The following is a 27,917-nucleotide window of genomic DNA, read 5'->3' as shown; positions in this document are numbered from 1 at the left end:
ACTTCGGCTTCTAGCTGGCCTTTTGTTACGTTCAGCTGGTATTTTGCTGCTCTTAGTTTCTAGTTACTGTTGCTCTGCTTTTAGCTTTTAGCTAGCCTTTTACCACTTTAGCTGCTAGCTAGCCTTTTGCTACTTTTAACTTTTAGCTCAATTTTGGTACTGGGTCGTGATTTGTTTCCCCAGTCTGTTTTATTGTGGCTCATAATGTAGATAAGTTTGATTGCAGAGCAGTAAAACTATTTGATAAAGTTTAGATAAGCTGTTTAAAATGCTCCAGAGATTATCCAGGAGCCACTACTATCGACTACTGACTGAAAAATGTTCTGCTTCGAGTTAAATCAGCAAAAACAACTAAAACAAAACCACGTTCACGTTAAATTAGCTTCTGGTAAATATGAAAAAATACGATTTTTAAAGGAATTTGATCCGTTTGAAGAAAAAAGAAGAAACAGAAACTAGTTTGAATTGATTTATTTGGAGAAAACAAACAAAAAATAAGCATATTCTGTACTTTTATTTAACGCGTCTTTCAGCCAAAACTAAAAAAAAAAAGAAAAACTGAATCATCGAAACTTCAAACCTCAAAATGAACCTGATCAGGTTTTCAAAATAAAGGCACCTTATAAGCGTAAACATTTCTGCTTCCTTTATAATTTTTTTTCCTCTTCATTACCCGCAGCAGTGCATTAAATTGGCTAATCTTTGGTAACTGCGCTGAATATTTACTCCGCTGCGGATCAAGATGGCGGCTCGTTCCAGGACAGGAAGTAGAGTTTTCCCTGTCCGTCGGCGCACACCAGCTCTCCGGGTCTTCTCGGGTCCATCTCCAAAAACAGAACCGGACCTCCACACACAAACATCCCCACCTGAGGGAGGAAAGATGGGCAAAATGAACAGAAAGACGTGAATAAGTTTCCGTTTTTGGTCGTCTTGTCTTAAATCCGAGGAGGGTTTCCTCCTGGAAATACCTGTTTCTTGGTGTTTCTGTCCCACAGCTTCACGGTTCGGTCGTAGGAGGCGGAGACGATGGTGCTGCGGGTGAGTCTGAGCCCGGTGATTCTGCCGCCGTGAGCCTGACGACGAAAACGCCATCATCATCATCACCATTCACCATTAAAGTAATGAAAACAAGTTGCAGAAAGAAGTGAACTGACTGATCTGAAGGGGAACAATTAATAAACAAATCTGATATAAACTGATTCTACATAAATATTTTAGATTAATCTACAGATTCTTGTTTCAAAACATTAAAACTTAAATCTGTGATAAAATCTGATCACCTGTTTCATTTCATTCACGTAAAACATCAAATTAAAGCGGTTTTGCTACAGAAAACGGTTTTTTCTTACGGGTCTTTTCTCGCTCCAGGAGCAAACATCCGGCTGCTGATTGAACCACATGTTTCCGTCCACGTCTCCACACACGACAAACTCTGAAAGACAAACACGGCTCGCGTTAAACCTGCTGGGGAGGAAAAAAAACTAAAGCTGCGACACTGTCCGACTGGCAGATGTCGGAACATGTGGCACCTCTGTCGATAGTCGAAGCCGTGATCATGGTTCCCAACTTGTCTTCGTCGCACTTCATCTTCACCGAGGTGAAAGACGATTGCAGGGTAGTTTCAGGGCCCATCCAAAACTGGGAAACAAAAAAAAGGAGGTCAGTGTCAGCCGTAAACCAGCACCGGAACTAGTTAACAAAGATAAACCCAGACCATTTAAGGGGGACTTGAACTCACCACAAAGCCGACGTGGACCTGTCCTTTGTCCCCGCCCATCAGCCACAAGCTTTTCTCATCGTTTCGAATGACGCCACAAAGACGGGTGTTCCCGGTCCAGCTAGAGAGGATAGATTACTTCAGGGTTTGTTGTTCTGTGAAATCTAACGAATCTGTCGGCGCCGGGGGCCGTCATCTGGTCCCACCAGAGGCCGAGGGATGTCTCTCACCCTCCCAGGAAGAGACGTCGGGACCAACTTACATGGAGCTCATCTGATTCCAGTAGTTCTGCTCGCTCTGCGCCGTCACGACGTACATCGTGCCGAAGACGGTGATGCCGATGAGCGTGGAGCAGTAAACGAGCCGAACCATCGGGACGTTCACCTCGTACGTGGCAACCTTCACCAGGCTGGAGGCAGCAGAAAGAAGAGAACAAAAAGACTGATTTGATTTTCAAACATCACAGCTGGATTTTATAATTCAACCTGCAGTTTAAACAATTTTAATCCAGCTTTAAGACATTTCTTCACCTCTGAAGCAGTAAAACATTAACATATTGTGAATATTATCTGTATAAACAGTTCAGATGAAGAATAAACGCTCGGCTCCGCAGGTCTGTCGTCTCTTTATTACCTGCTTTAGTAGCTGAAAAGCTCCGGGACACTTTAAACGTAGATTAAACCTCAAAAATTAACTTCATGAGCAAAAAACAGGAAGTTTGTTGACGTCCCGATATGATAAGTTACACAAAGAAGACTCTTATTTTGACAGGCATCACGTTAGATGCTCCATCTGTATCCTCAAAATTGAAAATCCTTCTGGGAGAGTTGTTTACAACTTCTTAGTATTTGTTCGTTGTTTCTACAGTTTCTTTGCAGTGGCTTTAAGGGATAAACATCAAATTAATCAAATTAAGTTAAAGGAGGAGGAGAAAGAGGAGCTCGTTTTCAGCTGCAGAGTTGTGTTTGTGTCATGTTTTGTTGTTGTTTACCTTGATTTGCCGTGTTGTTGGCTCCACAGCAGCTTCCACACGTCGACATCCTTCTGCTTCACGTAGCTGACGGCGAACTGCCCGTCAGGCATCGAGCAGGCCGCCATGACGGGGCCGTCTGACGCCTGACGGAAACAGAAACACGATTATAAGGCGGGACAAAGACCGTCTGCTAACTGCGGCTCTGTTAATAAATGTTAAAATTCATTGTATATATTTTTACTTTTATGATTCAGATCATCTTCAGATCACCTTTGGTCGAGCGTTCGTTTACCTGCTTGCGGCAGATGACGGCGTTCTGCTGCCACAGCTCCAGCAGACCCGATTCATAACCAGCCAGCAGCAGATCCTCGGTCTCGGAGAGGCACAGAGACGAGATGGGGCCCTTTAGATCCGTAGGATTTTCTGCCGGCGAACAAAACAAACGAGACAGAGTGTCGTCGGGCGAACCGGGCAGGTGGTCTGAGTCCGGGTGTTTGAAAAGAGCGCGACGGCGCCCCTCGGAGGGGCGTACCTGCCGTCCAGGTCCAGCGCCGCAGGGAGCAGTCTTCGGAGACGGTGAGGAATTCTGGGGATCCGGTTTTCAGGGCGACTCCGTGAACGGAGCCGCTGTGACCCTGGAAGGTGCTGAAGTGCTCGACCTGGAGGAAAACGGGTTTGATCAGAGCGGTTTGATCAGAAACTCCACCCGCCCTGCGTGGACATTATCCTTTACTGACAGACCTGTAAAGGTTTCCAGAGGCGCACCGTTCCATCATCAGATGCTGTGAAAACACTCAGCTCCCCTGGCTTTGGTTCTGTTATCTTGTCTACAATAATAAAAAACAGACATCTAATAAAAAGGACATCAGGTTCGGTTTAATATCTGGATATGATCACAGAGAGTCGTACCAGGGTGTGGGAGGACGGAGCAGTGGTGTATTCGCTGCCTGTGAGCAGAAATGTGGCAGATTTCTGCGCTCGTTTTCCAGTCCCAAACATGCAGAGCACCCTCCGAGCACCCGGCGATCACGTGCTGGTCCTGCACACAAGAAGGAGAATCCGTCCAGCTTCTATCAAGCTAAAACCCTTCAACAAGACGACTTCATCGTAAACGACCAGAGGAGCTTTCATCCACGGGCTCACGGCGGAGAGTTTCCTCACCAGGCAGCAGACGGACGTCAGCGGGTTCCTCCAGGAGATTTCTCTGAGACACAAAGCTGCCTCCAGGTCCCAGAAACAAAGCCTGCCGTCATTCGAGGAGCTTATCTGAAGGAGAACAGGAGGCGGAGGTGAGAAACGAGCCTCTGCAGCTCTGTTTAAACTAGAGGAACGTTTGAGGAAACAGCCAGATTGATCTATTATTATTTAAGATTAGATGCATTTATTATATCTAATAGTCTGAATGGAGAGTCAGCATTTCAATGATTGTTGTTTTTTTATAATTTGTTTATCTACTTTTTTTACTCATTCAGGACTTCAGTGTTTTGACTTTAAAACTTTTGAAAATATTTAACTTTATTCACAAATATTTCACCTATTAAAGAGATGTTGATGCATTTCTGAAAAGGTTCTCCTCTTTGAAATCTGCTTCATACTTTCACTATTTTTGTCTCGTTGCACCACGACAGTTCTGCTACTTTTAGCTCTTGGCTACAAATGTGCTACTTTAAGTTTTTAGCCACATTTAGCTAACCATTTTGCCTACATTTAGCTTTAAGCTAGTGTTCTGCCTCCAGTTTCAGCTTCTACAGCCAGTTTAGAAGTAATTCAGAACTCAGGATTCACAGTATTTCTTGCAGAAAAGGAATATTTTTACTCCACACCGGTTCACCTTCGTATTTTCGTGTTTTTCATCTTTACACTCTACCGTCACGTCTTTGTTCCCGTTTCCTCGCCGGCACTCTGGCCGACAGAAACCAAGTTACGCCGGAGTGTGTTACGCCGGAGTGTGTTACGCCGGAGTGCGTTCTGCAAAGAGCTGGACAACAACAACGTTCCTGAACATCAGGAGAACTCACAACGCAGTCGGGAGTCCAGACGCAGCCGGTGATCCAGTCTCTGTGAGCGTGAAGGAGCGACTTGGAAAGAGCAGCAGGAGAAGCGCCGACGTCCCAAACCATCAGAGCCTAAAACCCAAACAGCACAGATTCCTTCAGGTCAGATAAATCCTCTAGATTTACTGGTTTACTGACTCAAGTGTTAGCAAGCAAAGCAGACAGTAAAAAGTACCTAAATATTAGGTTTTACTTTATTAGAATAAAGCAGCTCATAGATGCAGAGTCTGGCAGTTTCACTATGTTCTAACGGTGCGTTCAAGTAGTGCTGGGAAATGGGAATTTCCAAGTTCCTAGTCATGAATTTCAACAGGAATGCAGGTACCTGATCTTTGGCGCCGGACAGCACCTGTGCACCGTCGGGACTAAAAGCCAAACAGGTGACTCCTCCTCTGTGGCCCCGCAGCACCTGGGGCGCAGCAGCCGAGGGGTTAGAGGTCAGATCCTTCAGCAGCCACAACACCATGGAGAAATCGTCTGTTTCAGGAAACAGAAACACGGATTTAAAAAGTATTAAAATGACAACAAGGCGACGAGAGCCCACAGAGAAGCAGCTAAACTGTAGTCTCTGCTGTGTTTTTTAGATAAGAATTAGTTTAAAAATAGTTTAGTGAAAAAAGCATGAATTATAAGCATAATTGTTGTTATTTTTTTCTTTTTTTATGTTAAAGTACTTCTGGTAGAAAGGCTCAAAGGTAAAAAGACATTTCTGTGTAAAGCTCGCCCTCTGGTGGCCAAACTGAGCATTACAAAAATAAAAACATGAATCCTGACAATTCACACTGTTTATTCCTCCTTTCTAATGAATAAATAATAAATTTAACCAGTTTGTTTGGTATAAATAAAGCAGAAAAAAGAAAATATGTCTCAAGAACTTTTTATTTCTAGTTTCTTGGGGCTTTTATACTCTAAAGGTTTAATTATCCCCAGAGTGAAGAGCTTTAAGTATTCACTCGGGCGCAGGATTATCGAATCAAATGCACAGAAAACTTACCCGAAGCTGCGGCCAGATGGGTGGAGCTCTGCGCCAGAGCCAGGATGGCGTCTGTCTGCATGCCAAACGCTCCCAGACTCGTCAGGCCTCCTGCTGCTCCCTCCTCTCCTCCGTCTCTCCTCCACAGCCTCAGACGTTTGTCGCTTCCTCCAGAAACCAGCAGCCGCGTCTCGGTCCGCTCGGCGCCCGCAGACAGCCACAGCAGGCAGGGGATGGAGACGGCGAGGTCCGCGGAGACCCAAACCCTCTCACCTAGGGTCAAAACGCCAAGCCTTTAATCGCTAATATAGAACATTTTGGTGTCTAACGAACAAATACGACGCTGAAAATCACTTTTTAAAAAGCCATGAGCATCACAGTGTGCAAGTTTGTAATAAATTTAAATTCAGTTTGAGCTAAATATGCTGGAAAGTTGTAGATTTAATCTTGTAAATTTAATTTAATGTAAAATAAGATGAGCTGCTGTAATGTTTACTGATATATAAGCAGGTTATTTAGGTATTTTTAAGTCTTAATCGTGATATTTCTTATGACAAATCAATCATGAAATGTAAGTTTTTCAGTTTAAACCTTATGAACCATAAATCTTTTGTTTCCAACTATTTTAGATGGATAAATATAAATATTCTTAAAAAAACACTTCCTAGGAAAGCTTCACAATAAAAGTCAGAAGCACAGATTATTAATATATAAACAAACTTTATATGTCAAATATTTTGTTTTTCCTTTAAACAGAATTTCTTAATTTAAGCTCTTATTTTGAAACTCATGTCTTTTATGTGCTTCCTGTCATCAGAGGCCATCTGGTGTCTGTCAGTAGTTTTATTTTAGTAAATGCGACGTTTTAAACTCACCCGAATCGAGACTGAAGAGTTTGATGCCGTCTCCATGGTAACCCACAGCGGCGTAGTCTTCGTCCACCGCCACGCAGAGAGCGGGCGCGTCAGTCGCGTCAGACCTCAGCTTCTTCTGCGGAGGCTCCAGATCAAACTAAAAATCGATAAAATGAACATTTTTCAAAACGCCGAACCTTCGATTTGATGGTTTTTGATCGATAAGAAAACTGAGCATCAAACACCACCGCTGGTGTTCAAGGGAATAAAGACTTCAACATTTCTGTTACTCGGATGTGAAGCTGGAGCATAGAAGAGGTTTTCACAAAGGTGTCACACGTGACCTTTGACCCTGTGACTTTAGATCAGAACTCCCGGGAAGCTCCTCCCTCCTCCCGCGGCGTTAAAATGGGGAAAAGATGACTCAATTCGTCACACAACTACGTGACCTTCTCATGCAGCACGCAAACAGCTTTAGAGCATGAGCAAAGTTCTGAGAAACGGGTCACCTGTGACCTTTGACCCCATGACTTTGAAATCAATAGGGATCATCCTCGACTCATGAGGTCTCCAGTTACGCAGTCTGACATTCTTACACGGCTGCAGAGTTGGAACACGGAAAAGGTTGTCACAACAAGGTGACTTTTACCCTTGACCCCATGACCTTGAAATCAATAGGGATCACCCCCAAATTACAAGGTATTCAGCTGTGCAGTTTAACGTTCCTGTTAGACGGTTGCAGATTTAGAGCATGGACAAGGTTTTAACAAAGGGGTCATCTATGTTGACCTTTGACTCCCTGACCTTGAAATCAATAGGGATCATCCTCGACCCATGAGGTGTCCAGCTGTGCAGTTTGACGTCTCTGTTAGTGTATCAATTCAGAGCTCGACGGATGGATGGTAACAGATCTATTTCTATTTTTTATCGTTCAAAATTCAATTTTATGAACATTTTACTTTATACAAGATTTAACAATAAATGTCAGTTTTAGCCTACTTACTTAAAGGCTCGTGTTGCAGGTAACAGAAGACAAAAAGATTGAAAGAGAAATAAATTGGAGCTTACGTTGTCACTTTTTAAGGTGGCGACTGAACGGCCGAGTCCTCCTGACCAGAGCTGGAGCTGATGGACGGAAAGACAAGGAGACAGTTTGTGTCCTCATCAGTGAAATGTCTCATTTAAAGGAATCCGTGCGCTTAATCTGCACTGAATTTTAGGTGTTTTAAGTTTCATGCAGGGAAAAAAAGGAAAAAAAGGAGCAAAGCGTCGAAGTTCAGATGAAGGTTAAAGAGGAAAAGAATTTAAAACATTGTTGCTTCACAGTTTTACAAAAATGTGGTAAAAACACAGAAATAACTAAAAAAAAAAAAGGTGTGGAAGTGAAGAAAGTGATCACCGTGTGGTCGGCGCCGGCACTCAGGAGCATGGCTCCGCCCTGCAGGAAGGCGAGGGCCTCGGTGGCGCCGCCGTGAGCCTGGAAGCATCCCACGCAGGTGGAGGTGCGCACCGACCACACCCTCACCTCCCCGGACACGGAGCCGGAGCAGAGCATGGAGGACGAGGGCGAGAAGGAGAGGCAGCGCACCGAGCGCCGGTGACCGCTCAGGGCCTGGTGGCGAACAAAGCAGATTATTATCGCTTTTATTTACCCAAAATCTCGCTTCGAGCAGAAACCTTCCTACTTTTCAGGAAGTGAAACACGTTTATAAACATTTTTATCGGTCAGCCGTCCAGAAAACAACAGCTGGATGTGAAGAACGAACCAATAAAGCTGATTCAAAACATGAAAACGAGCAAATATGGAGATTTATCTGTTCAGTTACTTAAAATACTCCTAATCTGACGTTTGTCTTTACTCAAAATGATGCAAACTTACACATCTGTTGGAGTTTCGAAGGAAAAAGAAACCACACCAAATTAAATTCATCACTTTAAACCATTTCTACGGACTACATTTAACTGTTTTTAGCAATAAAATGCAAAAAAATGGGTTATTATAGTTTTCAGGGGTCTTATTTAAATATAATCCACCATTTTAACCCTAAATGATCGATGATCGTACATTTCTTTACAATCATCCTAACTCACAGTTAGCGTTTGGTTCTGGAGCCAGTTCCACACCAGAACGTCTCCGTTCCAGCAGCCGGCGGTCAGCAGGTGACCCTCGGGGTCAAAGGTCACACAGTTCAAAGGGCTGGTGCTGGGCAGGGAGGCCACTTCGTGACCTTTAGCAGGAGACCACACCTGAGAGGCGAGAAAATAAACAAATGTGTACGTAGGAGTCAAAGTCGGCAGAACATCAACTCCTTTTTATTTTGTCAACCGTGACGAACGTAAACGCACAAATTTCGGCGTTTTACAGAAAAAAAAAAAAAAAAAAGTGTTTTTTTTGTCTCAAACGAAGACGCTGTCGGTCTTCTTGAGTTCCAAACAATTTGAAACATAAGAATTAATGACTCAGATGAAGTTATTTTAAGATAAAACAGGTGCTTCGTGCCGGGTTTTTGTTTTATTAAGACTAACTTTCAGCGTGAAGTCCAGAGACACGGTGGCGAGGTGTTTCCTGTCTGGGCTGAGATCGCTCGCCGTTATGGCGTTAGCGTGGCCGTCGATGAGAGCAGTCCTGCATGGAGAGCACGTAAAGTGATTTAAACACTCAGTTTTTAAGAATCCACCTAAATAAAAATAATTAAAAAGACCCGCTCGTCTCACCTGCATCCGTTCTCAACGTCCCATGTCTCTATCTGTCCATCGAAGGAGGTGGACGCCAGCTGTCCACCGTCCAGGAAGACGCAGCTGGAGATGCCGTCACAGCTGCTCACCAGCGCCTTCACTTCCTGAAGAAAACGCCCGATTGGTCAACTCTCACCAAAACATAAACCAGGATTAATAAACCTGACCGCTTTTCTTTTCGTAACCAATCAGAGAACCAGATTTTCCTCATTGATTAGTACGTTTCAGAAATCTGACTCCTCGCCTGAAGACGGAGAGGGGGCGTAAACGTTCCTACCTGTCCGGTTTGCGCGTGGAAAACGTGCAGCGTTCCCCGTCCGGTGCCGACAACCGTCAGCCGTTTGTCCGAACTCAGCGCCACGCAGGTCGGTTCGGAGGCGAAGGACGACAGCAGCTCACTGGGGCCAAACGGACGAGACTTCAGTGAAAACTCAGATTCAGGAATGCATGTCGCCCGCCGCCGCAGAGTTTTAAACCAAGGTCATCTCCTGGTGAAGGTTTACCGTTTATATTACGCTCCTCTGAGCCCTGTTAGCCTTTTAGCTCAGTATCTGTAAAACTACACGAGTTATAAACAATTACGTGTTTGCTGAGGTTGATTAGCTGTGGTGGCCATCTTGGATTGGAGGTTAAAGATGTTCATCAAATGATTACACACAAACAAAACGTAATTATTTTAAATTGGAAACACCTATACCAAATGAGATTGGTATAGGTGGACTAAATTACTTCTACAACTGACGTCTCCTCCAGGCTCTCAGGTTGAAGCATTATCACACTTTAAACACTTAGATTTTATTATTATTATAGATGCTGCTCTGGGGTTTGGTCCTCGTATCAAACAGCTGGAGATGAAGTTGAAGCTAAAGTCGGGTTTTTTATTTCAGAATTAGATCATGAGGCTGGAAAACGTCTGGTTGCTGCCACGTTTCTGTCCATCCTGGACTCATGGAGACATGGAGACAGTTTGGTTTCGTATGTTGGACTCTGTAAATCTTTACGTTTCCTAACCAATCCTGCAGGCCTTGCCCACCACTGTTCTGTACGCAGGTGTTGGATGGACAGCTTTATCCACCCGCAGATTCTGTCATTGGCGCCATTTTGGGTTTAGTTCCCTCTTCTCTCACTTCTTGTATTGTTAAGAAGTTCTCAGGAGGTCATTCTCTGCGTTCTGATGATTTAGTTTTATTACCTGAAGCAGATTGTGTCAGTTTGCTGCTCCTTCAGACTAGAATCAGCTGCAAAAACACTTGAAACTAAAGGAGTCCAGCACTCGTAATAAATTAAAATAAAAACCTGAAACCTGAAAACCTTACCAGAGTTCCTGAGTGGCCGTATTGTCTCCGTTCAGACGCCTAACGACCCGGACTCCCCCTCTTCCCACCAGGCCTTCGGCCCAGACGTGAGCTGAGGTTTCTGGAGGCTCGTTGAGCGCCTGCTGGACGAAAAGAGCCGGCCAAGCCGAGAGCGTGGAGGCGTGGCGCTGCAGGAAATCACGACAGTCCTCCAGACGGCTCTGCAGCTCGACTGGGAGAAGAAGAAGAAAAAAAAGCTGAAATACATTCAACAAGGATCTGTTCATCCTTTTTTATTTTGATTCAACTTACAGGAGGGAGATGTTTGTTCCTTGTCTACAGGAAAAGCAGAATGTACCCAAACAGAATCATTAGTCTTTATCACTTGTTTATTAAAACAAACACAATTAAGAGTATTATTTATCATATGGAGGCTCACCATGAAAGCTGAAGGTCTCCAGGAGGTGGTGCAGGAGGCCGTGGCTCACGTTAGCGTGCAGGAAATAAAAGTTTGCGAGCAGAGAACGAAGCGCCTTCAGCTGTCCACATCCAACCTGAACAAACCCGAATGAAGGAGATCAAAAAACAAGACAACCTCCAAAAAAAAAATTCAATTTGTGGAAGATTTCTAACCAGGCTGGAGGGCAGATGCATGATGGAGTTGGCCTCGCAATGGAGGAACGTGTCTTTTCCCTGAGGGTCGGCCATCGCCCACAGATGACCTGTTAGAGACGAGCCGACTTGATTTCCGAGTCATCACCGTGGAGAATAAAAGAAGCGTAAAGGGTGTCGTCTCACCTGCCAGAACGAGGTGAGCTCTGCGTCTGTCGCTTTCCGTTGGGAGGAGGAAGTCCTCAAAGGCTCGCTTCACCTCCGGGTGGTTCAGAGCCAGCAGGTCGTCGGCGCCGTGAGATGAACCAATCAGACTGCAGGAAAAATAAACCTTTATTTACCTACTGTGACTGCTGATTCAGCATTCACTCGGTTCTTTTCATGCATTTTTTGTATGTTTTTCAGAGTTTAACTACTTCTGCAAACATGTTATTTTAGCTGTTCGTGTATAAAAACGTTCAGATGGGTGCTAAGACTTTTGCTTTTTGTAACTTTTACGCTTTTCAAAATATTTATCTTTCTTGTTTTCTATAAAAATACACTGAGATGTCTTCAAATCCATCAAAAACATTGTTTTCTTTGAGCTCTGCATCAGCAAACATCTGCTAGAAGTACTAATGCTAATTCTGCTAATGCTTATCCAACAAATGCTAATTCGGCTGATGCTAATCCAACAAATGCTAATTCGGCTGATGCTAAAGCTAATATTGCTAATTCTACTAATTAGTTTTTTTGAGTAGTGATTCTATTGCTGTTAATGCTAATTATAGTATTGCCAAAACTGCTAATGCATTTTTTACTAATGCTAATACTACTACTGCTAATGCTACTCATGCTAATTTCAGCTTAAAGCTAACGTTGTACTAATTTTAGCAAGCCTTTTGCTAGTTTTAGCTTCAAGTTAATGTTTTCTATTAGCAAGCATTTTACTACTGTTTGCTAACGTTTTGCTAGTTTTAGCTAGCATTTTGAGACTTTTAGCTACAACCTAACAATTTGCTAGTTTTAATTTTTAGTTAGCATTTTTGCTACTGTTTGCGGTCATTTTACTACTTATCTTTTAGCTCAATATCAGCTTCTTAGGCAAATTTAATTAAAGCCATTCAGAAACTGCATTTTTACTAAAGATGAATTTTCTCTGGTTAAATTCAGAAAAGTGATTGAGGGAAAAAAGGAGAAAATTAGATTTGATTATGAATTTTCCAAACATGAAAGTGATTTACACAACTTCAGTTTGGACATATAAATGAAAAGAAAACCATGATTGTCTTTAAACCCAGCCTTGCTTTCTAAGAACATTTTAAAGGATTGACATGTAAAAAAAAAGTGACACGTGCCTCTGTAAACTCTGCAGCATCCGTGTAAAAACAGCCATTGGAATTCGTCCTTTCGTTTTCCTGGACAGCTGCAGCACTTCCTCCCAGGCGAGCTGCCCGTCTCGTGAAGACAGATCGTTACACGTGTTCACCACAGAGTACAAGTCTCTCTCCTTCAAACCTGGAAAATAAAAAAATCAGGACAAGCTGAAGCAAGAAGCCGTGGATCAGTTTGGTTTCTGGTTTAGCAGGGGTAAAACACTGTCCATTTTGGAATGCTGTACTTTTCTCAACTAAAATATTCATAAACTTTTTTTGTCAACTTCTGAGCCATTTTTCATGCTGAAACATAAATATATTGTCAATATTTGTACAGTGGAAGTTTTTCATTACTGTAAATTCTATGAAAACCCTGAAAATGTGCAAAAAAGTCCTAAAATCAAAGTTCTAGATGAAAAACGGATGAAAATTAGACCCCTGTAGATAAATCTGGCACATTTACAGGGTAAACCCAAGTTTATTAATGTCTGCTGTCCAATTTAAATAAATGAATTTAAAAAATGTTCCCAGTTTTTAGGAAAAGTGCAGAACTGTAATCCAAACATTTCCATTAGAAGGCAGCTTTACGGTTCCTACCTGTGGGGCTGACGGTGAGGGCGGCGAGCGCTGGGCGGATTCCCAGCATGCCTCGGTACTGGCAGCAGAGTCTCTCCAGGCTGAACTGGACCAGTTGGCTCAGAGACTGAGGCAAACCCTGCAGGTTCTCCTTCAGCTGAGACGCAAAAAAAAAGGCAGAAAGCGTTTTGGTTCAGGACAAGAGAACCGCAGAACCGTCGGAAAACTGTCAGAGTGTTCCCAGTCCAACGCAGGAATTCCCTCACACACCGATCCGGATTACATGTGTCTGGAGCTGGAGCACGGGAAAGGCTTTCAACAAAGGGATCACCTGTGACCTTTGACCCCATGACCTTGAAATCAATAGGGATCATCCCTGACACATAAGCACAGATGCAGGCTTAGAGTATGGAAAAGGTTTCTACAAAGGGTTAATTTGTGACTCTGACCTTTGACCCCACAACATTTGACCTCATGACCTTGAAATCAATAGGGATCAACCTGACTAAGGTGTTAGCTGTGCAGTTTGACATTCCTATGTTAAAGGGTTATCAATTTATGGACAACAAACTGTCCACAGATGGACGGACTGTACTGTAATCTGTATTTGGATAAAAATCTTTTCTAATAAATCACATTTCAACATTATTTCCTCAAGTTGCAGCCAACAAACTAAATCCAAGCAGTGAAACGAGTGTGTAGGTGGCTAAAAGAGGTCATTTTGCACCTTGTCGAAGGAGGCGAAGCTCCTCAGGTCTTCACACGCCAGGTGCAGATAGAGAGGACTCGCTGCTCCTTTCTTTGTTATTAATGTTTGCAGCTGCACGGGTGGAGCAGAGGCTTTAGGTCAAAACAGGAAACATTTAAAGCATCCAGAGAAAAGAAATAACACAGAGTTTGAAGAGGAACCTGGTTGTTGAACGCAGAATCACTGAGCTTCTTCCCAAAGACGTCCAGCTCCTTCCGAACGATCTCCTTCCGGTCCGGAATGGCGAGCGGTGCCAGAGAAAACAGGACCGCCCCTCTTTTCACAGTCAGAGGTTTGAGCAGAGCTGCTCCGGTTCCCATGCTCAGCATCAAACACACACCCTGACAGGAAAACAACAAGTTTTTAAATCTGATTTTATAACAGAAACAGCTGCTGAAGGTGTTGCTACATTAATCCTAGAAACGGCAAAATAAAGTTAACATTTCAGTTCATTTCTGTAGATCAAACAGCCGGGATGGTCCTGAAAATTAATTTTCTTGGACTTTGTTTTAATGCAGACAGATTACAGGTTGGAACTTTATGAGTAGATCTACGTTAAGAAGTTAAATGGGAAACAGTTTGTGTTTAAAAGTGCAGCGAGCGTCTCTGAGGCCTTCATGTTAACCTTCGTGGCGAACTGACTTGTGGAAGGAGCTGAGGGATCCAGTCGGAGCTCAGACGTCCTCCGCCGTCCTGAAGGAGATCCACGCCGTCGACCAGCACCACCAGAGGCTTCTTCGTTTCTCTCAGCGTGGAGTGAAGCTCTGCCAGCAGGTCTCTGTTCGGAAAATAAATAAATAAAATCAAACAAACATCTGGAAACCGCTGCTCCTTCAGAGACCTCATGACGCGATCGTCTCCTACTTGTACAAGTGAGGAAGAGGTGATTCTTCTTCTTCTGCGTCTTTCAGCTTCCTCAGCTGCTGAGCGAGGTACCGGAGGAGATTTTCCACCGAGCATGCTGATTGGCTGGCGGCTGTGGAGTATGAGATGACGTCACAGCGGCGGTTTCTTCTCGACTTTTCTCCTGTCCTGAGCGAGTCGGCGAGAGCAGCCTGAGAGAGGAAAGAAGCAGGTTTGTTTAGTTTTGTTTTTTAAATGGCAGCGTTTAGGAAGTGACAGAGGTGAGCGCAGATTCAGGATTCAAACCATTTCTCTGTTTGTTCTTTGCAATCTAAACACCTCAAACTTTGTCTTATTTTAGCTGTTTATACATCAGAACGTTCAGCTCATTCAGCAGATCAGTGCCCTGAAATTTTGTACTTTTATACAGTTTTATACCATTAGTGCCTTTAGCTGCTTTTTATTACCTTTAGCTACCTGTTGCTGCCTTTAGCTGCCTGTTGGTGCCTTTAGCTGCTCGTTTCTGCCTTTAGCTGCTTGTTGGTGCCTTTAGCTAGCCATTAGTGCTTTTAGCTGCCTGTTAGTGCCTTTAGCTGCCTGTTAGTGCCTTTAGCTGCTTGTTATTACCTTTAGCTACCTGTTGCTGCCTTTAGCTGCCTGTTGGTGCCTTTAGCTGCTCGTTTCTGCCTTTAGCTGCTTGTTGGTGCCTTTAGCTAGCCATTAGTGCCTTTAGCTGCCTGATGTTGCCTTTAGCTGCCTGTTGTTGCCTTTAGCTGCCTGTTGCTGCCTTTAGCTAGTCTGTTAGTGCCTTTAGCTGCCCGTTTCTGCCTTTAGCTGCTTGTTGGTGCCTTTAGCTAGCCACATGAACTACTATGATATTCAGATTGGAGGTGTTTTGGCTGTGTTTGGACTAGCTGTTAGCTCATTAATCTGGTCAGAACTGAACTATTTCTCCAACCTGAAGCTACAACAGGTAAGATATTGATTGTTTGCATTGTCCCCACTTTAAAAGCATCACTTTAATGTAATTATCATTCCAAACAAGCTGGAGGTCATAAACTTACCATGAAGACAGTTTTCCCCTCTCCAGCTCCGCCCTCCACCACCACCACCCCTCCTTTGGTCTGGACCTTCTCCACCACCTCCACAGCAGACGACAGCAGCTTGGCCCTGCCGAAGAACTGCCTCTGCAGCACCCCCTGGTGGACTTCCTGCTCAGACGCAGCCTCGGCCTCCTCGTCCTCCTGGTAAATGGAGAACGAAGGCGTCTCAGTGCCAATTAAAGCATCCGTGAGATGAAAAGAAAACTTTAATCACTTTAAAGATAAACGGCGACATTTTTGTGACAACTCGTCAGATTTACTGACTTCCACAAACTGATTCTGCACGGCCGTCCAGAGGTCCTCCAGCACAGCTTTGCCAAACTCCTCCAGGTTTTTCAGATATGGCTTCCCTTCCACGACGCCTCCCCACTCACACAGATAACTACACATGTAAGCTTAAATTAATGATATTTCTTTAAATAAATCCGTCCTGAAACATAAATCTGATGCCACAGAAGCCGGACTCACTTTTCGGTGACTTTAACCTTGCAGTCCAAAAGTCTTTTCTTCAGAGATCTTAATTTATCCTCAGCCTCTTTCGATTCTGCAGCAAAATCTGACCTCCAAGCTGCAGGAATCGACCTGAACCAACAAAAACTGATATTAGTTACAGTAATTCGGCAATAAAAATTCCCTTTTATTTGACCAAAATGCCTCTGCCGGTGCCGGTGTCTGCTTACCCGACGATGTTTGGGTCTCTGAAGTAGCAGAACATTCGCTGCGGCGCCATGTCGGGATAAAGAGCCTGAAACTGTCGGATCTCCATCTCTGTGATGGACAGGCCAGCCGGAGCCGAGGCCAGCTGGACAGGAAGGAGGAAACACGAGGATTTCAGCAATTTGAAAGGAAATCTGAATTAAAAGAACCGTTGAATGGTTTCACTTTAAGCCTCTGACAGAAACCTGACATACAAGAAGACCAATATTTCATCATCTAAACTTATTTTGTTCAATAGTTGAACTAAATTACCTTAATTTTTAGCGTTAAAGGACTGAAAATACAGCAGCAGCTTCTCAAAACTGAGACTTTAAAAACTCTTAGTAAAGTCTCAGAATTCCTTGAAGGATGCATGTCGCCCGCCAGCTTTTAAGCCAGAGTGATAAACTAAAAATCCTCTTTTGATGAGAAAGAGTGGCGTGCTGACTAATGTGTTACAGGTACTGTTCAGAAAAAAAAGGGATTTACGGTACGTATTTAATTAAAAGTTAAAAAAATAACCTTTCTGTGTAAATATCTTAGTTAAAACATGGACACCTGCGGCTCATCCGCAAGTGCGGCCTTTATATGTACAGTTTATTCTTCTTTTTAAAGTTAGTGGGCGTGGCTTATATTCAGGTGCGCTCAGTAGCCTGAAGATTACGGCACATGTTGGGGATGACTCTCAGCTACTACCACACAGAATTTTAGCTCAGTGTCTGTAAACCTGGTTGAGTTGTGGCCATCTTTGTGGTTGCTGAGGTTTGAAGCTTCGTTTATAGTTGTGTAACCCCGTGGGCCTCATTATTCACCATCTTTAAGATACTTCTTTGTATTGTAGTGATTTCCTCAGATTTATTTGAATATATTTAGAGACCGATCGACGTTCGGGTCGCCACACGGCTCACAGACCTTACCCAGCTGTACTGCGGCAGGTCGGGGAGGACCGGCCTGGGGGGCACCTGGCCGTACCGCTCCCCCAGGATCCCCACCAGCATCTGGCTGCGACACACCTCCGACAGACACAGCTCGGCGGCTCGCTCCGACTCCTCCTCCGTCACGCCCCAGCGCAGCTCCACCTCCTGCAGGTGGAGGCGGTGTGCCGCGGCGCGACGGCGGAGCTCTGGGAAGACGCTGCGCACCAGGACGTCCCGCTCGGCGTGCATGTCCCTGAAGGTGGAGGAGATGAACACTCGAACGCCTCGCCACCTGAGGTCAGAGGAGCGAGCCGACGTTCATGTGGTGAATTAATTAATCCACTGCTAAGAAGCTCATTCTTACAGTTAAAACGTTACCTTAATTTAGGGCTGGGCGGCACTGAAACACGTTTGTCTGAAGTTTGTGGCTCTTTAGCGCCATCTGGTGGGATGTTGTACATTTTGTCCAGATGCTCCACGTGATCCAGGAGTCTGGAGGATCCTCGCTCCGCCACAAATCTGGAGGAGATAAAGAAACGTGTGAGAAATTATTTACCTTATTTTGGTAAAAAACAGACTTATTTTCAGTCAAATAAGACAAATAATGATTTCCACTCAGCCAAGAGCTAAAGGCAGCAACAGGCCGGCTAAGAGCTAAAGGCAGCAAGAGGTTGGCTAAAAGCAGCAAAAAACTAGCTAAAAGCTAAACGTAGAATGAGAACACAACGTATGTTAAAGTAGATTTTTGTTGTTTTAGAATGAACTGAAAAGATCTTCATGTTTTTTTGGTTAAAATATTTTTGAATAAAGTTAAATATTTTGAAAACACCCACCTCCTGATTGAGTTAAGTAAAAAACCAAAATATGTTCATTTTTGCTAATTTATTAACAGTTAAAGTCGGTCATTTACGGAAATATTTTGTTTTTAAATATTCGCTGTTGAAACTGGACTGAATGTCAGCTGGGTCATAAAATATATTTTAAAGAAAAAATTCAAATAAAATAAAATAAAGCAACTGTCACAATCTTTCATTTTCACCTCAGCGTTTGCTCACTGAAGCCATTCAGGACGACGCGGTCCCTGTCCAGAGTTTCTTCTTCATGACGGCTGAACACAACCAGGCAGAGAAAACAGAGCCGTCAGTGTTTTGTTTCCGTGACCGCGACTGAAATTAACCTGATCAGAAAGCCAAAAAAAGGTTTTTACTTGTCTGAAAAGAAGATATAAACCTTCAGAGCTTTGCTGTTTGCTTCGTTGTTGTAGTTGCGGATGGCATTAGCTAAGTCGCTGTCGAACCAACGATCGGCCAGCACGATGAAGTTGGTGACCTGAGAAAAAATATTCGACTTTAAAACAACGAGAAAGTCATGAGCACAGCAGCAACAACTTCACAGAAGGACCTGAAGTTCACCACCGCCTCCCTGCAGCTGGAAAAGGAAAATAACGAGCAGCAAATATAACAGCTAATGAGGTTTATTTAACAACTAATTGCGTTAATAATACAGAAACCACAACTGAAGGAGCAAAACAACTAATATATAAAAATAAAATTAGATTTTTCTCTTTTTTATAGCAAAAATACACCCAATGTATTTAATAAATATTTATTAGATCCCAGAGGGAAATTAATCACCTTTTACATTAACTTTGGTTATTTTGAAACACTTTCTGTGATTAATCAAAGGAATGTGCTTATTTAAATTGGCAAACCAAACTGGAAGTAATTCAACAAATTCAGACACATTTATGTTTATAGGTGTGTGTTTTTGACTGCATAATAAATGTCTCACACACACACACACGTAAACAAGCGTACTGCCAACGGTCCTTAATAAGCCCGTCGGGAGGCACAATGTAAAAAAAAGAGGTTTGACGACTCAGATTTGAAGCTGGAGCATAAAGTTTTTATAACCTTTGACTCCATGGCCTTGAAATCAATAGGGATCATCCCTAACACACAAACCACCCCAACCTGTCTTTTGACCAGCATGTAAAAAGATCAACCCTCCCAGAGGTTTCTTTTTTTTGGTGGTTGAACAGCAAGAAAATAAAGTTCAGAGGGATTTTTCAAAGTAAAATAATATAAACTAGATGACATGGTAATGCTGCAGCCAAAATAAAAATAATAAAAGAAATTCAGGACAAACATACCTTGTTTTTCTTGGTGAAGACTTTGTGATAGAAACTATCCATGTCCTCATCATCCGCCTTATCGATAAACTCCTGTGAAAGAAAGAGCTCAAGAATAAAAACCACATCAGATAGTCTGAGACTACCAGAAGAAAAGACTCTTTGAATTCATCAGTAATTATTCAACTTTTCTCACAATTCTCTGGCAGAGCTGACCTGTGACCACAGTTTCCACTTTATAATCCTTTCAAAATAAACTACACTGGCAGAAATGCATGCTGGGAACACTGAGTTGTTGTTGTTTTGATTGGGAGGGAGTATGCGGTCAATGTGTCGAATTCGCCCATTTTAACTACACGCTGTTTACAAATTAGAGGCACAAAACAACCTGCTGCACATTTTGGCGGTTTAAAAAAAAACACTAAAAACAAAGTATACACACCTTTAGACGCTACAAGACAAAACTTTTGTGAAATCCCAGCACAAATAACTTCAATAACTGTAAATGTTTGCAAGAAACACATAAGAGGAACACGCAGACCTTGACTTCCTTCGTCAGACTTTTAACGTTGTCCAAAAGGACGTTGGACTTCAGCTGGACCTCCCTGTAGTGGCTGTAGTAGTTCAGGCAGAGCTGATGGTCCTCTGAGCTGCTGCTGATCATCAGAGCGAGCAGAGCAGCCGCCTCCAATTTCTGTGAAGGGTTGATGGACACGAAGAGGAGCCGTGTTTCATAAATCTGGTTTCCTCTGGGATGATGAGAAACAAACAGGGGCTCACCGTAGGAGTGAGGGGGTCGTGGTCATCCTCCAATGTCCTCCTTTTCCTCCTGCTGCCTGCAGCTTCCTCCTCCTCGTCCTTGTCCTCCTCCTCCTCCTCCTGTTTGGGCTCTACAGGGAGACAGAAGTCCTGCTTCTTGCTCCAGGACTCGTCCCCTTCCATGTTGCAGCTGAGCAGGATGACGGTTTTCCCAGGGAGGGGGGGCACGTTGTAACGGCAGGCGATCTGCACCGCTGTCTCCAGGGCCCGGCGGTACCGGTCTAACAGCTCGATCGTGTAGAGCCTCTGACTTTAAACACAGACGCAGAAAGAAATTCAACACTTTTAACTCAATCCAGGATTTCATTCTTAAACTGGTTTTGGCCGTTTGGTGTTTTTTTTTTACTTTAGGAGCTCATTTTGCAAAGTCTTATTTCCTTTTTTTTACCCAACATGTGCCGCTCTTTTTTACAGGAAGCATCACTGGTTGATCTGTTGGAGCTCAGAGTCTGTGTTGGGGATGACTCTCAGCGACTACCACACCAACATGCAGCTCAACATCCGTACATTGTGACTCAGCTGCAGCAATCTTTATGTTTGTTAAGATCAATTAGCTGTAAGTTATCCAATAATTACCTTCTAAGTGATTCATTAAAATCCAGGCAGTGGTTCAAAAGATATTTTGCTAACAGACAGATGAATAAACAAATGATTACCCACCCTTCATGACTACAGGTGACAAACAGATTTTTTGGTTGTTGTGTTCTGTGGCTTCTTGCTAAAGAAGAAACCTATTTGACATTTCCATGTTAAAGGGTTATCAACTTAAAAAGAGGTGACCTTTGACCTCCGTGACCGTGAAATCAATAGGGATCATCCTGATCCACGAGGTTAATTTCGAGCTCTTCTTACTTGGCCTTCAGGAGTTGGGCCTTCTTCGTTTTGTACAGTCGGTACATCATCGGCACGCCAAGCGACATCTTCACCCTTTTCTTCTGCGTCGCCTCCCACTTCAGATTCCTGTAGCGCCGGCTCTTTGGGATCTTCTTCAGGATGCTCACCAGGATCTCCTTCCCAGAGGGGATCGCCTTCTGCGACGCAGAAGCTAAAAGGACAGGCCAGACGGTAAGATTGCATTTTGCCAACACAGGCGACATATCATCTGAGGATCGTCGCCTCCATCTCTCCTTAAAATTCAACGTCAGTCAAACGGTTCGCGCCACTCGATGCGTCTCACCCAAAGCGTGAAGCTCCATGATGACTTTGTAAGCGGCGAGGAACCGGAAGGGAAACTGTCGGCTCTGAACGACCGCTTTCTGCAGGTGTATCAACAGAAGGACGTAAAGGAACGTCACAGAAGCCCTGCTGCGTATTTATGATTTACAAACCAGAAGATAAGAAGCCGTGTCGGCCGCACCTGATTGGTCAGTCTGCTGAGGATCTTCTTGTGATGAGCCTCGCTGATTCCTCTGGTGATCATGTTCCTCAGGTTCCTCAGCATGGCCATGAAGGGAAGAGATTTACTGTCTGCAGAATAAAAGACAGAACCTGTCAGTGTGAGACGACATGGAGCAGATTTATCAGGAGGTTTATTCGGGGGTTTCAACTTGAGAAATGCTTTTTCTGACGCAGATGAGAAACTGCAGATCATTAACAGAAACACGAGAAATGAAAGACGTGTTTTCCCCGCCATCATCGGCTACTTGGAAGCGGTGGCTGCGCTGCTCTAAGCTGCACGCCTGCTCGTGTCGCTCAAACTCCGGGTTTCGGACCTATGAGCTTCTCCCAGGTGGCGGCCTTGTTGCCCTCCATGCTGAGCAGCCGGTCCCACGTCTGCGGCTCCTTCAGCTTCATCCGCTGCCCGGCTCGTTCTCTGTCCCACGCGCCTTTTATTCCGCTGCGGTTGAACTCCTTTGCGTCACTGGGATACCTGCAAAACGACAAAATGTGCTGTTTAAAAGCGTTTTCTCCAAAGTTTAATAACTGCTTTTCTACGTATTACATCTACTATGTGTGCAAAAATAAAACACCCATTAACAAGAGCTGGTTAGGTTTTTGTTTTACAAGAATGCTTCAACACTTGAGACGGATTTGAGTTAAAGTAATGTGCAAATGTCTTGAGTCATTCCTAATTTCTTCATATTTTGCTTCCAAGAAACGAGACTAATGGAAGAGTCTGCGGTGGACCCCTCCTCCCGTCTGTAGGCACAATATAAGAACAAAAGGTTCAACATTTCTATGTTACCCAGATGTGAAGCTGGAGCATAGACAAGGTTTTAACAAAAGGGTCAACCTAAGACCCTAACCTTTGACCCCATGATCTTGAAATCAATAGAGATCATGCTCAACCCCTGAGGTGTTTAGCTGTGCGGTTTAACGTTCCTGTGTCACATGAATGCGGACTTAGAGCATGGACAAGGTTTTCACAAAGGGGTCATCCTTGATCTTGACTTTTGACCCTGTGACCTTGAAATCAATAGGGATCATCCCTAACTCATGAGATGTCCAGTTGTACAGTTTGACATTCCTACGTTACACGGTTGAAGAGTTAGAGCAAGGAAAAGGTTGTCACAATAGAGTGACTTGTGACCTTGACATTTGACCCCATGACCTTAAAATCAATAGGGATCATCCTCCACCCTTGAGGTGTCTAGCTGTGCAGTTTCACACTCATATGTTAAAGGGTTATCAATTTAGAGCTCGGACAAGAACTCGTCCACAGGCGGACGAAAGGTGCCATAAGATCAAACTTAGAAGTGTTAGAAAAACAACGCTGCGGAAAAAGAGATGAATTTATAAGATTGTAGATAAAAAATACATTATTAACTTCAGGTCAAACCATGAACTGAAGTAAAACAAACTATCTGACAGCCTCTGGATGTCCTCACTGTGAGGATCTGTGAGTCTTTGGGCTTCGGGGCGTCTTACTTTCTTCCCAGGATGGCCATCACGAGTTCGGCCGGTTCTTTGATGTGGAGCTTCTGGATCAGCTTCTTAATACTGAACTCGCTCTGTTTTTTATCCACCACTGCTCTGTCGCCCTCAGTCTGCAGCTGAACACAAACAGGAACCACCGTGACAAGAGTCCGAACAGCAGAAATAAAATCAAAACGAGCAAAAAGTTGCATTTTCTGCAAAACTGCAGGGTGTGAATGATCAGCGCAAGAGTAACCTTAATGGTTTGTTAAAAAAAACTGAACTGTTACAAGTTTAAACGAGCAGAACAGAGATAAAATCATCAAACTGTAGCTAAAAGCTGAGAAAAAGCAAAACTGTAGCTTAAAAAAAACAAAAAAACAAAAACAGTAACAACAAAGCAACACTGTCGCTAAAAGCTATAAAAAAAGCAAAAGTTGAAGCCAAAAGTCAAACAAAAACAAATCAAAACCATGGATGAGAGCAAAAAGAGTAGCTATAAGTACAAAAAAATATATATAAATAAACGCAAAAGACAAAAAAAGGGTAGCTAAAAGCTAAAAGGAAAACAAGAAGACAGAAAGATGATGGATTTAAGAGAACTACTTGTGAAGAAATTGGAGAAACATATCTGTAAATAAAGTTCAAAATTAAAAAAAGCCTAAAAGTTACAAACAGTAAAAATCATCTCACACCTTTCCCAGCCAAGCCGAATGTTTTGACATCTAAAAAAAAGGTTAAAATGTGCAGAAACAGCAAACAGAAGAAACAGGAAATATTGTGAATTCTGACTCTGCAGCCATTTATAACTCCATAAACAACCAGGAATGATGAGAAGATTCAGAAAAAGAGCCTAAATGAATCCCACAGCTCCTAATATTTAGGAGAAGCTTCGTTCTTTTACAGCGACATGAAGAATAAACCTTGAAAAACTCCCTCGGAGGCAGATATCATGAGTGAATCAATGAGCGACTTACAAACTTCTCCAGAAGAGCAGCATCCGATCTGAGCAGGTTGGCCCACTGTTGCAGCTGGGCGGCAGTCGGTTTCTGGAAATTAAAAATAGAATTACCCGATCGGAGGACATCTGAGGCGAGAATACTCTGAGACTGAATCAGCTTTTCAATCAGCAGCTGCACACGGACAAACTGCACATCCATACGTTTGCTTTCGGCGTCCTGCGCCTGTGTTTACAGCGGTGTTTGCGCGTGTTGTACTTCGCCAGCTGGTACTCGCTGAAATCCTTGAACTTGTCGGCCATCGCCTTCTTGAGACACGCCGGCAGAGAGCGGCCAAAGCACTGCGGGGGAAAGGAAGGGGAGAAGACCAGGGTTCAAAAAGCCGAGCTCCTCGCTGTGAATCGCGGGCTAAACGAGACCTACGCTGCTGTAGATCCTGACGACTTCCAGCCAATCGGAGGGCAGCTGCACGGCGGCGCAGAAGTATCGGCGGACGTGCGGCTTGGCGGGCGGCAGGCTGGCAGCCAGAGCCAACAGGAAGTTTGCGGTGATCCGGATGTTCAACTCTTGTCGGGTGTAAACGGCGACCTGGATCAGAAACAGAGAAGTGCAGCATGAACGCCGAGCGCCTCGGCTGCAACCCGCCGAAGAAGCTGAAAGAGCTGCTAAAGCTAAACGAGCCGAACCTTAAGAAGAAACTGTGGGTCCAGGTCAGAGATGTCCTTGGCCAGGTTTGTGATGGACGTCCAAACACTGTCCTCCGAGTCCCAGCCCTGCTGTCCCGGCGCTTTGCTCTTATTCACCAGAGAGCAACACACGGCGTTCAGCAGGAAATACTGGAAACAACAAACAGAAGAAGAAGAAGAAACGTTTCATTAATCAGGACGAAAACACTGAAGAGAAAATCTGTCAATGTAAAAAAAGGACCTTTTTATCTTTCAGCTCCTCTTCGGCCTTTGTATCTCCTCTGTCGAGCTCAGAGAACTCCTCCTGCCTGACAGCCGCGGCGTCCTCAGCTTCTCGGTAGCTCGTTTCCGTTTCGAGGAGCGGGAACTCCATGATGGAGTCAGGGGCGGCGTCCTCTTCGTCTCTCTCCTCTTCAGACAGGAAGTCGTCTTCATCAGGCTGCTGCTGATTCAGAAAGAGTCGAATTCAAACTCACTGACTTCCTGCTAAAATACAGCACTGGATGACTTTACCGAACTCTGCTGAAGAGGCTGAAGCTGAGCTGTTAGAGCTGAAAGAAGCAGAACACGAGCTAAAAGCTACAATGATGGAAACGAGGGTTAAAAGCAGCAAAATGCTATCTGAAAGCTTAAAGGTAACAAAGCTAGCTAAAGGTTAAATGCTGGCCAAAAGTTGCAAAACACCAACTAAAAGCAACAAAAGCTAAAAGCTACAAGCAATAGGTTAGCTAACACTAAAAAGTAGCAAAACGACAGCTATAAGCTAAACGTGGGCTGGGTAAAAGCACCAAAACCTAACTAAAAGCAGGAAAGAGCTAGCTAAATGTCTCCAAAGGCTAGTTAGAAGCTAAAAGTGTCCAAAGGGTGGCTAGAAGCTAAAATTGCAAAGGTAGCTAAAAGCGACATGTAGCAGAATGCTAGCTAAAAGATAAATGTAGCAAAAGCATAGCTAAAAGCTAGAAATAGCAATAAGCTAGCTAAAGCTAAAACCTAGCATCTTTGTTGTCATTATGCATGGCACGTGAAAATTTGGTTTGGTAGTCAGAGAAGTAGCGAAATGATAACAAGAAGCTAAAAGTAGGCTAGTTACATGTGCCAAAACCTCACTACAAGCAGATAGAAGCTGAAAAAGATGCTACAAAGATAAAAGTAGCTAAAGTGTACCTGAAAGCTAAATGTAGGAAAAGCTTTGCTAGAAGCCAGAATAAGCATCAAGCTAGTTAAAACTAAAAGTAGTAAAAGATTAACTAGAAGCTTAAAGTAGCAAAAGTCTAGCTAAAGCCTAAAAAAGCAGAATGGTAGCTTAAAGCTAAAAGCAGCTAAACATTAGCTAATAGCTATCAGAACGATAGCTAAAAGTTGAAAGTAGCGTTAGAAGATGTACGCTGAAGCAGATTTAAAAAAGAACAATGTTTCTGAAGGATGTGAAGAGATCTGTGTGTTTTTATGAGGAAAGTATTTGTAAATAAAGGGAAATATTTTTTAAAAAGTCACAAAAACCAGACGTCAGAGCGCTCCTCTCCTGGATGAGCTGAACGTTTTGACAGACGAGTGACTAAAACAGCAGAAGTGGATCGATTGAAACTACCTACAGAATAAAAACTGGAGACCAGCAGAGCATTTAACAGAATATTCACTTCAACGTTACGCTGAAGGACAAATGTAGGACTCCTCCCGTACCACGCTCGTTTCCTCGAAGGAGGACGGCATCTCTTCAGATATCTCCTCATCGTCTCCTTCGTCCCCGTCCTGTTGGCCGCTCGGATCAGGACGCAGGAAGGACGGAGGTTGGGCGAAGCGGTTGTGGAGAGAAGCACCAGGCAGGGCGGTGGAGAGCAAGGAGCTGCCAGGGACAGGAGAGGTCCAGGAGAAGGAAAGGCGGGGAGGTTCAGCGGCCAGGAGCTTGTTCTGGGTGCTGAGGAAAGACGAGGAGGTGGAGAGAAGGGAGGAGGAGGTGGAGGACAGTGTGGAGGGCTGGAGGGAGGACATGGAGGAAGGCTGCGCCGCAGCGTTCACGAGCGAAGACCGAGGCTTCGTCGTGGACGTCCCAGACAAGAACTTGTTCTCCAGACTCGGAGGGGAGAAGTTGGAGGTCAAGCTTCTCCCACACGAGGGCGGCTGGTGTTGCTGCTCTCCAGGCTGTGTCTGCCGCAGCGTCAACGCCCTCATCTCTGCAGAGGAACACACAAATCAAAAAGGGTCAAAGGTCAACACCAATCCCTTTCAAAGCTGATAATCCTAGACAGCAGTAAAGCAGCATTCCTTGGACTGAGTAAAGAAGAGTGCTGTTGTTCTTCAGGGCGTGTTGTGCAACCAAACTGAAGGAAAAAAAAACTGCAGCAAAAAACAGTTTAAACCTGGAAAGAATAATAAATAATCCCTGTTAGACTTCTAAACGAACAGAAGCGACAAAAAAGTTGACTTTCAGCACCGAGATTGTGGAATAAATACAAAGTTTTAGCTTCCTCCAGAAATGACGGCGTTATTTTCAGGTTAGAATCTACTTCTTGGCAAATAAAAACCAGGTAGAGATGTAAAGGAAAGACAAATAAAGGCCATAAATTAGCCTAACTGAGACAGAAACCCACTGAAGACAATCAAAGAGTTCGCAGTAGGTGCGGTTGCCTGTGAACGCCCACGTCAAACGCTAAAAACTCACCTCAAAAGTCACAAATTAAGCTTCACACGCAGAGAAGAGACTCTGAACAAAGGTGTCTGTAAATATGTGAGGTTACCACTCATCGACTTGCATTACTTTAGCCAAAGAAGCTAAAAGAACCATCAGCTGACGTCCAGTAACCAATGTACGGAAGCTGATTGGGTCATACTCATGTGTACAAGCTTACCGTAATAACCAACATAAACGCGCGCACCTGAAAATAAAAACACTTATAGGCTCGAATAACATTACAATAGAGAACAAATAACTGATTATAAACGATCCTGTCAGAAAGGATAAGCCTCCCAACATTAAATATAAACACAATTGTAGATATTTTGTCAACTTTTTAATG

The 27,917-nt window shown here is 43.8% G+C and overlaps 1 protein-coding gene across 2 annotated transcripts; it reads right to left on the bottom strand.

The window, feature by feature from the left end:
- Nucleotides 1-455: 455 nt before the first annotated feature.
- tep1 (telomerase-associated protein 1) lies at nucleotides 456-27,719 on the bottom strand. Of its 2 annotated transcripts, none has more exons than XM_017411094.3 (56): nucleotides 27,563-27,719; nucleotides 26,584-27,074; nucleotides 25,145-25,348; nucleotides 24,904-25,053; nucleotides 24,641-24,805; nucleotides 24,421-24,558; nucleotides 24,236-24,307; nucleotides 23,271-23,395; nucleotides 22,115-22,272; nucleotides 21,760-21,869; nucleotides 21,580-21,658; nucleotides 21,255-21,447; nucleotides 20,364-20,652; nucleotides 20,125-20,277; nucleotides 19,605-19,676; nucleotides 18,660-18,781; nucleotides 18,492-18,560; nucleotides 17,831-17,971; nucleotides 17,453-17,744; nucleotides 16,520-16,641; nucleotides 16,308-16,421; nucleotides 16,104-16,221; nucleotides 15,801-15,980; nucleotides 14,758-14,948; nucleotides 14,536-14,671; nucleotides 14,055-14,234; nucleotides 13,873-13,965; nucleotides 13,167-13,302; nucleotides 12,552-12,711; nucleotides 11,401-11,528; nucleotides 11,236-11,324; nucleotides 11,042-11,156; nucleotides 10,915-10,938; nucleotides 10,624-10,834; nucleotides 9,585-9,705; nucleotides 9,287-9,411; nucleotides 9,098-9,197; nucleotides 8,663-8,818; nucleotides 7,971-8,183; nucleotides 7,640-7,696; nucleotides 6,593-6,728; nucleotides 5,739-5,990; nucleotides 5,070-5,221; nucleotides 4,709-4,816; nucleotides 3,852-3,956; nucleotides 3,600-3,729; nucleotides 3,432-3,517; nucleotides 3,223-3,349; nucleotides 2,983-3,113; nucleotides 2,709-2,833; nucleotides 1,980-2,126; nucleotides 1,739-1,838; nucleotides 1,530-1,638; nucleotides 1,350-1,432; nucleotides 969-1,073; nucleotides 456-866 (listed from the first exon to the last, which is right to left on the bottom strand). In XM_017411094.3, the coding sequence occupies exons 2-56, from the start codon at nucleotides 27,070-27,072 to the stop codon at nucleotides 738-740; spliced, it is 7,815 nt and encodes a 2,604-aa protein (XP_017266583.1). In that variant the 5' UTR covers nucleotides 27,073-27,074; nucleotides 27,563-27,719; the 3' UTR covers nucleotides 456-737. The 2 variants fall into 2 exon arrangements, with proteins under 2 accessions (XP_017266583.1, XP_017266584.1); XM_017411095.3 differs by having other exon boundaries at nucleotides 25,145-25,345.
- Nucleotides 27,720-27,917: the final 198 nt, after the last annotated feature.

This window comes from Kryptolebias marmoratus, linkage group LG20, assembly GCF_001649575.2.
Source record: "Kryptolebias marmoratus isolate JLee-2015 linkage group LG20, ASM164957v2, whole genome shotgun sequence".
NCBI classification, from domain to species: Eukaryota; Metazoa; Chordata; class Actinopteri; order Cyprinodontiformes; family Rivulidae; genus Kryptolebias; species Kryptolebias marmoratus.
Note: the sequence above shows the minus strand (reverse complement) of the source record. Positions and strands in the feature narration are given on the sequence as shown.

Bases quoted from the DNA above. Each gene is read 5' to 3' on its own strand.
- tep1 (XM_017411094.3), bottom strand. From the start codon at position 27,072: ATGAGGGCGTTGACGCTGCGGCAGACACAGCCTGGAGAGCAGCAACAC. The intron at 16,422-16,519 runs GTAAGCAGACAC...TTGTTGGTTCAG, and splicing joins AGAGACCCAAACATCGTCGG to GTCGATTCCTGCAGCTTGGA. The intron at 1,074-1,349 runs GTAAGAAAAAAC...TTTCGTCGTCAG, and splicing joins CCTGGAGCGAGAAAAGACCC to GCTCACGGCGGCAGAATCAC.